Here is a 12,711-nt window from a genome sequence, read left to right on the forward strand (position 1 = left end):
TTGAAGAAGAATGGCAGTGCCTAAAAACAGCATGTGTTAGGACTACAGAAAAGATATGTGGCCAAGCCAGGTATGGAAATAAGGTACATATGGAAAGCTGGTGGTGGAATGCAGAAGTCTAGGAAGTCATCAAAAGAAAGAAGGAGTGCAGGAAGAAGTGGGAGATAGAAAAGACTGACCAGGCTAGGAAGGACTACTGGTTGGCTAACAAAGAAGCTAATAAAGAAGTTGCAATAGCAAAGAATAGGGCATCTGGAAAGTGACTCAGTAAGTGGCACAAAGCAACTACATCAGGTTGCAAAGCAAAGACACAAAGATAAAGAAGGTAGTCAGATACCCTCCATAAGGGATGCCAGCAATAACCTGCTCACTAGTCTACAGGATATCAAAGGCAGATGGAAGGAGTATCTCCAGCAGCTTCTGAATGAAGAAAACCCCACTGAAGCTGTACTGCCCCAGAAAAAGCCTACAATGAGAGAAAAAGAGGAGCCCACCCTGGAAGAAGTAAGAACAGCACTAAGGAAAATGAAGTCAGGGAAAGCAGCAGGCTCAGAAGAGGTCACAGCAGATGTGATAAAGGTGCTAGGTGAGATAGGGGAGAAATGGCTCCTGAAGGTACTAATAGCAGTGTGGAGAGAAAGGCGTATCGCAGATGACTGGAGAATAAGCATACTCATGCCAGGGTACAAGAACAAAGGGGACATCCATAACTGTGGGCAGTACAGAGGCATCAAACTCTTGTCACATTGCATGAAAGTTTTGGAGAGGGTGACTGATAAATGGATACGCAGAGTAGTAGAATGTAAGATGGGAGATGAGCAGTTTGGATTCAGATCTGGATGCAGCACAACTTACCTGATGTTTGCATTGAGACAGATACTTGAGAAGAAACTAGAGATGAGGAGAGAGTCCAACTGGGCATTCCTAGACTTGGAGAAAGCATATGACAAGGTCCCAAGAAAGCTGTTCTGGGCAGTACTGTCGTGGTTTGAAGTCCCAGAAACATTGGTAGAATTAGTGCAGGCTATGTGCAAGGACCCAAATGACTCAAGTACGGACAGTGTTCGGCCTCACAGAGGGGTTCCCAGTGGGTGTGGATGTACATCAGGGTTCAGCTCTGAGCCCACTGCTGTTCATACTGGTGATGGACTACATTAGCAAACAGGTTGTAGGGGACGGATCAACAAAGCTGCTGTATGCAGATAATGTGGCAGTACAGGCAGACTCTGAGTTAGAACTTCAGCAAAGGATAGGAGAATGGAATGCAAATCTGAAGGCACATGGGATGAAACTAAGCACAGATAAGACAGTGGTAATGGCAGCAAATTGGGGAAATCAGAAGAAGCTGAGAATAGAGATAGAAGGGAAGATAGTGGAACAGATAAACAGCTTCAAGTATCTGGGAGGAGTAGTTCAGGAGAAGGGTAGCCTGAATGAAGAGGTCAAAGCTAGAATTAGAGGGGCTGCAGCCAATTGGCATAGAGTATCAGATGTAGTCTATGACAGAAGAATGCCAAAGAAGCTGAAAAGTAAGGTGTACAAGACAGTGGTGTGACCAGTACTACTGTATAGTAATGAAACCTGGGCAGTAAAGGCAGAACAATTGAAAAAGCTAGAGGTGATGGAAATGAAGTGCTTGAAAAAAAGTGATAGGATGCACACTGTGGACAGACGAAGAAATGAGGACATAAGAGCAGAAGCCAAAGTAGCTCCACTTGCTAAAAATATCAAAGAGAACAGATTACGGTGGTTTGGGCACATGTGCAGAAAAGCAGAAGACAATCTGGTGAGGAAGATTTGGGACAGACAGGAAGAAGATAAGAGGAAGTGAGGACGTCCATCAATGAGGTGGATGGATTGTGTGAAAGAAGATCTGCAACAGTCAGGCATGAGTGTTGGTAAATGCTGGAGTGTGGCACTGAATCAAGACAGTTGGCGACAGTTAACAAGATACCCTGACCCCATGTAGAAAAAATGGGAAAACACGGAGCTGATGATTATGATATATATTGATATATACACACACACCCATATATATATATATATATATATATATATATATATATATATATATATTTATATATATATATATATATATATATATATATATACACACACACACACACACACACACACACATATATGTTTGTGTGTGTGTGTGTGTGTGTGTGTGTGTGTGTGCGTGCGTGCATGCCTGCGTACATATATACATTCATACATTGCTTTATTATGTTTTGCAAGGTATTACTTTTTCCAGAAAAGACACCATCAAGCATATTGGATGGCATGCAAGGACATTTCTGTCAAAACTTTCATAAAATGCAAAATAATGGCAGAAAGGCAGCATAATGAAGAGAGGCCTGTAAACGAAAAGAGACTACATGCATAAGAAGAACTAGAGTCTGGAAATGAGACCAGAAATGCTTTTTTTAATCAGACTATACAGCATGTTTTAGGGATATAAAAGAATAACAAGATTATGGAAGTTAAAAGGGAAATTCACAATATGTAAGGTATATGTCGAGGCACTATTTATACTGTGAGGAACAACATTTCAAACTGTGAATAAACCATGATTTACTTTTTTTAAATGGTTGTACCAAAAACAACTCCCTTAATCCAAAATGCTTTCAACAATGTAGTTTGTATCATTGTCAATAATCTAACCCTTTAACCTGGCTTCCATCTATTTAGTGGCAAGAGACTCTGCCCTATCTTTATATCTTGAAGAGCTAGAAAAACACTATTTGAAGCCTAGTGGAAAATCTTTAATAGTGTATGAGCATACCTCTCAACCTCTTAGCACAAGAAATCTGGACAAAGCCTGACAAAATGGGGGGACAAAGGCCTAAAAATATGGACACATTTTAAATATTGCTCTTAGAAAGTTGCTAGAATAACAGGGTTTGTGTTAGCGTGCATTTTCTGAAGGAAATGAAATCTGAAACTCAAATCCATATCATTATTTAGTGACTTCAGTCTTTAGATCATCCTAGTGATTTGTCAAAAAAAAAAACAATTTTTACAAGGAACAGACCACAAATATGAAGCAAAAATGTGGACATTCTGCAAAAATCTGTACTGTTGAGAGATATGTGCATGCGAGATCTACCAGAAGCAGTCTCTGTTCAAGCTCAAGGCCATGATTAACGCAGTACGATTGGATTGTGCTCTGCTAGACACAATAAGTATATGAAGAGATCAGCAATCTGGAGTTGCAGTTGTTTAGAGAGCAAAAACAAGTCAATATGGGATTGTGATGTACCATGTGCTGATATAGATAAGTTGTAGATGGGATAAAACAGAATGGAGGAATAAGAGAGAGGATGAAAGAACAAAGAAGGGAACCACAATCCATAACACTGGTGAATGTGGAAAGAACAAAGAAGGGAACCACAATCCATAACACTGGTGAATGTGAAAAGAACAAAGAAGGGAACCACAATCCATAACACTGGTGAATGTGGAAAGAACAAAGAAGGGAACCACAATCCATAACACTGGTGAATGTGGAAAGAACAAAGAAGGGAACCACAATCCATAACACTGGTGAATGTGGAAAGAACAAAGAAGGGAACCACAATCCATAACACTGGTGAATGTGGAAAGAACAAAGAAGGGAACCACAATCCATAACACTGGTGAATGTGGAAAGAACAAAGAAGGGAACCACAATCCATAACACTGGTGAATGTGGAAAGAACAAAGAAGGGAACCACAATCCATAACACTGGTGAATCTGACAGACAAAGGGGAGATGAGAATGGAATGCTGTAACGAGACAAAGTGCTCATGAGAGTGCTGTTAATGGGGCAAGCATAGATATATAAAAAGGGGAGGGAATTCATGGTAAGGTAAGAGGGGAGGGAAGACGTGGTAAGGTAAGAGGCCCAACTAAATGGGTACAAGCAAGGAGAAATGGGGCTATAGCATAAACAGGTCTGAAGTCTGAAGGACTAAGAATTAGCTGAGAAAGAAGAAAGCCAGAAGCCAGAATCTGAAATCATCAGAAGGAAAGAGTTTTGGTAGATGCGTGGGGAGAAGACAGAAAAGTACCTGGCTTAGTGGCTGAAGGTCTGGGAAATAAGTGACGTCAAAAGGAAACTCCTAAGAGAAGCTGGGACAATAGCAGATAGGACAGAAGAAACAGGGGAGATCACTGAAGCATTCTAGGAAAATTTGTACATCTCTAATTGGGGATGGCCACTGAAAGACAGTGAACATGGGTGGTCACAAAGGGGCTCACTGAATACCAAAACAGAAACACTGAATAGGTACACTATGGTGGAAAAACTCCATAAAGTCATAAGGTGTACAAAAGTAGGAAAAATGAACAAGCAAGATGGCTTCCTACTTGGGTATTGCAAAGTAACTAAGGAAAGAAATCAGGGAAGTTAGCTAGTTACGATTTTCAGTAAAAAACAAAGGGAGGAATGGTTGCCAGAATCCATGAATAAAGACAAAGTGGTACTAATGTTAAAGGATTTGGAAGCTTTAGGCATGGGATTGTTCATGTTCTTATCACTAGTAACTGTTAGTGCAAAAATAGTGGTGAAAAATACTGCCAAACAGCCAGTGGCATGGCTGGGGTGGGTTAAAGGGTACAGCCATGCTAGGTGCAAAATATTAGGGAGCTCAAATGGCCACTAATCACTGCATAATCACATTTAGAAATAAATATTGGTATTGCATTTGCAGTCAAAACTTAGTGCTGTACTGTACTGTGCGGTATATACTGTAGCAACTGCTTGCTACAGTTTACAAGAAGAAAGAGCTTTTTTTTCCCTTTTAGGAGGGCATGCAACAGACTGGGTGGATAGTACTGGGTACAAAAATACCTGCCTACATGTCTGCAAACAGCAGTGAAAGTATAATTCCAAAGCGCATACAGAAAGGTAAGGAAGGAATTGTGAGAGACAGAGGTTCAGAAAATAACTGCTGGCTCTTAGTAACCTTCATGGTGAAATGGGGCATGAACAAAAAACAAAACATATGGTTTAGTACTTTTCTGATATCAAAAAACATCTGACTATGTGGAAATGGGGTACCTGATTAGAATTCTGGAAGAAATGGTTAGAGAAGAAATGTCTGTCGAGTAGATAAAAGCTGTATACAGGAACCCTGAGATCAGGGATAATGAGCAGTAGGGTCTACCTCTATTTCCTGAAAAGCCACAATACCAAAGACCGGAAGATTGAGATGAGAAGGACGAAACTCACAATCACGAATCGCATAAGTATTCCCAGGCAAGTGAATACTTGCCCAAAACAACAGTAAATCACATTGCACCAGCTAAAATGCACCTAGGTGGGGGGCTACAACCCCAACCCCCAACTATATATACTAACTGGAGGCTCGCACTATAGTGGAGAAAGGGCAAAATTCCCACTGTGGACAAGTGTTTACCTGCCCTGGGAATACTTAACGCGATTTGTGATTGTGAGTTTCATCCTTCTCATCTCGATCTTCCAGTCTTTGGTATTTTGGCTTTTTGGGATAAAAAAGTAGTCCCGAGCAGTGGGATCTAAAGAGGGAGATATTCAAAGGTGGCTACACAAGGGCTGTCCACTTTCACTGAGTCTATTTATATAAACCAGGGAAATCAAAATCTAAAGCTGGCTACACAAGGGATGTCCACTCTTACGGAGTCTATTTATACCAATTAATGGGGGTTTTAGAAACACACATAAGGAAAGAAATGGAGTGACTGCCACTTGATATTTTTCTGCTGTGTATAGGATAGCTTATCAATTTATTTGTTACGCCTTCTTTTTCTTCAGTTATTACAGTGTTGTACACTGTTACTGATTGTCTACTTTTTTGGTATCTGATGTCATTTCTGTACATGGTGTTACTGTTCAAGATGTAACAGTAGATACTGTCTATGTTGTTTACTATATGAACAATATGTAAGTGTATGTATGTGCAATTATTAAGTATTTATATACCATATGATAGCGTTTTGTTGTTGGCTTCTGGCCCAGGTCATTCCTGAAAAGGGTGTTTGGACCACTGTACTTACCTGGTTCATCATTGGCCCCCTTTTAGTCATTTTTACATGGGGTCAGGGTGTCACATCATTAGTCAATATAATCAAATCACCTAGCTCCAAAGTTTACACCACCAAGTGGCTACGTGGCTGACATGGGTTGTCTAATGGAAATAAACAAAATAAATAAATAGATAAAAGGCTACTTGTGTAAGTCTGCATATGACTATCTTCTTCTTGCCAAAAATAAAAATAAAATTATAGGTTTGGCTTTAACATACTTTGAAAGATTTGACAAGAAAGCAGGCCTGAAATTTAGATATAAAAAGCAGCAATGATGAAGCTAGGAGAATAAGAATGTATGAAATCGGAGAGTGGTAGGTTAAGGAAAAGTCCAGGAAAGTGAGGAAAAACAGGATTATGAGGACAAGTATAGGAAAGTGAGGAAAACTGGGTTATGAGGAAGGAAAACAGAGTGATCAAACACAACAGTAAATATAGCTGTTGAGCATGAATTGTTAGACAAACAGATGAGTCGTGAAATGGACATGCTGCATGTAAAAAAGATCCACTAAATGAATATGTAAGACTAATGGGCGGCCACGGTGGTGCAGCGGTTAATGTTGTCGCCTCACAGCAAGAGGTTCTCTGGTTCAGTCCTCGGCTGGGGTACCTTCTGTGCGGAGTCTGCATGTCCTCCCTGTGGTCGCGTGGGTTTCCTCGGTTTCCCACATCCCAAAGACATGCTGTAGGTGGATTGGACACTCTAAATTGGTCCTAGATGTGAGTGTGTGCATGTGTGTGCCTTCTGTGGAAGGTTGGGTGCCGGGCTGGCAACTCGACACCGTAAAACTTCACTGCCAATCATGAGCAGACAGGTGTTCCTCTGTGGCAATCCCTAACTGGGAAAAAAGCCGAAAGAAGAAGAAGAAATGAATATGTAAGACTGTAACATGTAAAACAGTAAGGGATGCACCAGTTTGAAAGTGTGTGCATTTAACAGTCAAAAAATCATGCAATTAAAAGTATATAACAAATAAAATATGTTCCTTTTCACTGACCTGATTAGGGAATGCAGTCTGCTTCATGTCTTCATCTTCTTCTGCATAAGCCAAGATGGTTCTAAGGGACCGCCTCAGGTACTCCTCATTAAAGTCTGGTGATCTACCAACAAGGGATGCCAGTGACATTGTTACCTGCATCTTCACCCTTGCAAAACTCTTTAAAGAGGAAAAAGAATGAAAGTGGAGTAGAGCAGTATAAAGCAAGACTAGTTTTTTTCAAAGTAACAGACAATTGTGACTGAATTTTGCAACAAATACAGCTTTTAAATTCATTTTAAAATTAGTGTTTGCCAGTCATTGAGGTTCACTATTTGTACTTGTACAATGTGCTGATCGCACACATTTTCATAAAATATTTTCACATGCTACACAAAAACAATGTAATTTTTCATTATTGCTCTGTACTTACACAATATTTAACTTTTTTATTTTCTCCCAATGACTCTGCAAACTATCATTCCCTGGGAAACTGAAGACCAGAATGTTGTCACAGTATCTTTTTACCAGTCATACCCAACACTTGACATATGTCATTGGTGCTTCTCCCAAACAAGGCCCTTCTTCCACAGGAATGGATGCTTGACACACTTAAAATTAAGTGTTAAACAATGGATGTTAGCTTGGATGTGGTGAGGATTCAACGGTTGCATGTATCACCCATACAAAAGAGCCCTTATCTGGATTAATTTGCATGCAAAGTCACTGAACAATATAAATATAATTCCACACAAAATTGTTGGAAATTACTCTGTGGCCTCAACACCACACCCACATGAATGCTACATGCCTACTGAAGCCCTGATCGCTGACATGGCTCAGATCAGCACTATGATCCTTCATCTGTTTTTGTGTTAAGAAAGTACAGCTGCTCCTGTCATATTTAAGTCTTTCATTCCTGTCTATATAGCTTTCCGCTGACCCAAGTCCACCTTGAATCTGATTTATCAGTATTCCAGATCACCATGTACATCAGCTGATCAGCACTTTCACACGTTTTAGGGCTATGTGCATGCAAGACATGAGAGTTAATAGATGATATTGCTTTTCCAGGAGCATTATACATATTAAACTAAATAAAGAGGTCATTCTACTCTGATAGGATCAAGACTTGTGGAAGTTTTCTTAAATTTCATCCAACAAGTGACTTCATGGAATGAAGCTGTGGGCAGCAGCACAGATTCTACATGGTGCCCTATAGGGAGAAGAGTTGTACAGACCAACCACTTTCGGCATCTACTATGGTGCGCATTATACTCAAGATAGGAGAACATGGATCACAGACTGCGTGCCATGGCAGGGCTAGCAACTCAATGGGGTAAAAATATGGCTCTAGGTGATTTGGTCATGTTGACTAATGTCACCAAAAATGGGCATGGATAGTTACTGGTGATAAGTGGGTTGAGGACGCGGCCTACTCTGATGCACGCCAGGGACCCCTGCTAATGGTGGGAGGGGTATATGTGCCCCTATTGGCCTGTGTGTGTGCCCACCATAAAGCCCAGCAGCCCTGGGTCAATAAGCTACTGGATGGCCAATGTCTAGTTGCCCAGCCTGGGTTACCTGGGATACTTCTGTTGAGCGAAAGCTGGACGTAAAACCAACCAACCTGCCAAACATGAACTGAGAATTGCTACACTTAATGTAGGTTCACTGACAGGATGCAGCTTAGAAGCGGATGACATGATGATACGGAAGAGGCTGGACATCCTATGTATCCAGGAGATGAGATGGAAGGGCAGTACAGCAAAGCCACTTGGTTTGGGATACTGACTCTACTACTCAGTTGGAGGGCAAGCTATAAATGGTATAGGAATTGTGGTGAGAGAGAGGTTTCAGAAGGCAGTAAGGGATATCATTAGAATTAATGACAGACTCATGGCAGTCAGACTCCATGAAAAGCAGAAGACAATCTGGTGAGGAAGATCTGGGACAGACAGGAAGAAGGTAAGAGAAAACGAGGATGTCCAGCAAAGAGGTGGATGGATTGTGTGAAAGAAGATATGCAACAGTCAGGCAGGAGAGTAGAAGGCAGGAGTGTGGCACTGAATCAAGAGAGCTGCTGACAGTTAACACGGTACCCCAACCCCATGTAGAAAAATGGAAAAAGGGGGCTGATGATGATAATGAAGTGACTTCATATTGTGATGATAAAAATAAGTCAAAGATACCTGAAATTGGTGCTTGCCTACCTAGACAGTTCAGAGACATTGCATTCAGAACATCATGATACACCCCACCTAAACACAGGTCACTTTAAAACAGTTTCAGGTCTCATGGTTTCTCAATCCAAGGGTTACATGTCCTTGCTGGAGTTGGTGATAGTGGGGGATAATTTCCAGCAGCAGACTGGACCTTTCCTGCATCTGTACAACAAAAACAGTATACCTAAACTATAGCATCTGTCAGGGGAAGGAGTCTTTGTCCAAATTAGTCATCTAGACAGTACAAAGTCTTAACGGTTTTACACCCAGTGCAAAGCTATTTTACAGCAAGAACGGAGAACTGAATAGAGAGAAGTACTACTCACCAGCTCCTCTGTCATTTTTTGGTCTCATAGGTAATGGCACCAGCAAAGTGATCTTTATTTACTTTAGTTTTAGGCAACATTGCCAAATGCTTGCCTACTCATACTGCCTGCTTCTGGGCAGACTATCTTACCACCTTCTTAGACGTATTATTGTTATTTCTAGCAGGTCAGTGATCTTGCTACTCTCTCTCACAAGAAAAGGACATGTTGGATCCTGGGATCCACAACTTGATTAAAATTTTAACTGTTGTTGGTTCCATTACAGCTTCACTTTAGATGTAGAAGCGTACCAATACCAATGCTGGTAATGGCATCATTGCAACATTCTGGTGCCCGGCTATATTTTTTTGCATGCAACAATATTCAGAAAACTCTCCAAAAAAGCAAGTCTTACACAAATGTCACACTGCTACATGCATAAAATTGTATATATAGTTATTAAGGGTCTATATTATGATGTCGAATGGACAGGTGTTTGAATGTTGTAATATTTCTGAAATGTGAAAATAATGAAGCCGCAAAACACAGATTTTTTTTTCCCAGGGAAATAAATCGGTGGGCCGTTTTTGCGGCTTTGCTATTTCCTCCACTGTGGTGTGATCTCAGAGTTGGCATATTTAGTTAGGAGGGTTGTGGGGGGCTGTGCCCCCCACATTGGGGGGATGTGGGGGAGAAGCCCCCCCACATTAGTATAAGTTTAAAGTGTACGTGTTTTTTTTTGTTTTTGTACCGGAACATTGATTTTTTTTTCCCCTGGAAAAAAATCGCTGTTCTGTGTGTTTGCACTTCTTGCATTTCAAACTTCCCAGTTCCATATTACATCGTTTGAACATTCGATGATGTGCTATAGACCCATAATTAATACATGTCCTTTTTGTTTTGGATGGTTGTCTACACCAGTGCCTGCAAAACATAAAGCTTGTAACTCAGTTGTAAAAAACACAACACAGTAACTTCTGTAAAGAAGTACAGCTGGTTCAATTAGTGCCCTGGTCGGTACTATGAGCCAAAAAAATGGATGTTTCTTCTACCGGCTTACCAACCAGGTGGCCAGATGCATGAAGTGTCCCCTCTGCCCCAGCCATTCAGGTTTCATTTCTGAGCCCTGCCATCAACCCTTCTTTAACATAGTTTATTAAAAAAATGCAGCAAGCAATAATTACAGTTTACACCTACCTGCACAGAATGAGTCAGTGCTGAAATTTTAGTTAAAAACAATTATTTTAAAATCATAACAAAGTACTTGCTAAGAATGTAGCAAACAGTTGCTGCAGTTCATATTCTGCTTGCACAGAGAGCTACATCAAGAATATTTTCATTTTTAAACTTCTGTTTAAACTATAGCAAACAGTTGCTCTGCACAAAGCACTATAGCACTCAGGTTTTAGTTATTTTTTTTTCTTTTAAAGTGCAGTAAATTGCTTTCTACAATGTAGTAAGCAGTTGCTACAATTTAGATCACACACTGAACGCAACATTGCTCAGGCATGACCGCAAATGCAGTACCTCCTTTTAAAAGCTGGTTTTGTATTAAAGAACAATTAGGATTGGCTGATCACACTCCCTAACACTTTGCACTCGGGGAAGTTGCCCCTCTTGCTGCACCCTAGCTACACTAATGCTTGTGGACAGCAGACATGATATCATCACTTCATTTGGTGAAATAAAATCAACTGTGTTTGCTTAGTGAGACCACTCTTTGCAAACAGCTTCTTTTGGTTCTTTTTAAGTTTTGGCATTACCTTACAATACTAAGACTGTTTAGTTCATGACACCTGATATGGTCATGAGGCACTAAAGGAATTAGTCACTCTTCAGGGACCAGACTTTCAGAAGTGTGTTGATGCAGCTCAAACAAGCAGTCATAGTAGCAAAGGACATCATTGGTTAATACGCTCCACTGAGGCCGTCAAGAACCAGAAAACATACTATGCTATGACAAAAAAGTGTACAGACAAAAGGCAAAACCAGTAAAAAGTGCAATAAAAAGAGCAAAAAAACAAATAAAGAAATGGACATTCTGCAAAACACCACAAGAAAGAACGATCAGTGAAGTACAACTATAGAATAAAATACAGACAGCCTATTTTCTAGTATTCATTTAAATTTTGTTTCTGTGACACAATTAGTAAAATATCCACTAGTTTATAATATAGAAGATTATGACAGGGTATCCAATCATAACCAGCTTATGTGGTCAATATATGGATGCTAAGAAATTCACTTTGAAAGTTGAAACTGGGAATTAAATATTGACATCCATGTTGAAAACAAACAGAGATTATGATTTGAGACCCAATCATACATTTTTGTAGTGCACGGAGCTTTACCTGCTCCATGTACTACCACTTACAGAAAAAAAGTGTGTGAGCACAAAGTGTTTTAATGGTTTTGGAATCCAGTAAAGTGTATTGCCAAACAGGCACAGGTATACCTTTCAACTTCTTTTCTTAATAATTCCAGACAAATCCAAATATAATGGGGAACAAAGGATTAAAATCAGGGAGTTTTTACATTTTGCTCTAATTCACTTAAAACATTAATAGAACAACAGGTTTTACATCAACATGCATTTTCTTAACAATAAGAGCTATGGAACTCTAATGAATGGTATTATCTTTTTCCAAATTCTTTTTATTGAATTTTTATAGAACAAGAAAATAAATTATTATCTCAAAAAGTTAAACATATATTAGTCAACAACACAAATAACAGTATATAAATACATAACACACCAACAAAACAAATTATTTACATGAGTGCCTAAACTGATGTAATCAAAAGAAAAAGTCTTCAAAATATAAGATAAGATCATTTAGTATATCAATAATTTCTCTTCAGTATTCTACTACTTTCTGCCATGATAGTAATAAGTAGTGATCTTTTCTGTTCTTCTTCTGATTGTTGTTAATTCCATCTGAGACAATACAATGCTTCTGAAGTCTTTAAAAGTTGGAAATGTTTCACTCTTCAAATTGGATGCAATTGTCTTGCATGCGATGGCTAGAAGAATCCATAGGAGTGAATATTTTGCTCTAGGGGCACATTGTGGAATGGGTGTATTAAACAAAATTAAAGATTTAACCAGCTGAAAGTTATCATTAATAACTGTTTGTAAAAACTGGTTCACC

The 12,711-nt window shown here is 39.7% G+C and overlaps 1 protein-coding gene across 1 annotated transcript in view; it reads right to left on the reverse strand.

Annotated features, from left to right (window-relative positions):
• The window catches only part of DOCK8 (dedicator of cytokinesis 8), a 1,731,107-nt gene that overhangs the window by 364,710 nt on the left and 1,353,686 nt on the right, over nt 1-12,711 (reverse strand). The window contains exon 38 of the mRNA XM_044064485.1: nt 7,051-7,209. Coding sequence (XP_043920420.1) covers nt 7,051-7,209 — 159 coding nt within the window. The remainder of the gene's footprint in view (nt 1-7,050; nt 7,210-12,711) is intronic.

This window comes from Protopterus annectens, chromosome 2.part2, assembly GCF_019279795.1.
Source record: "Protopterus annectens isolate FY-2018-M chromosome 2.part2, PAN1.0, whole genome shotgun sequence".
NCBI lineage: Eukaryota > Metazoa > Chordata > Ceratodontiformes > Protopteridae > Protopterus > Protopterus annectens.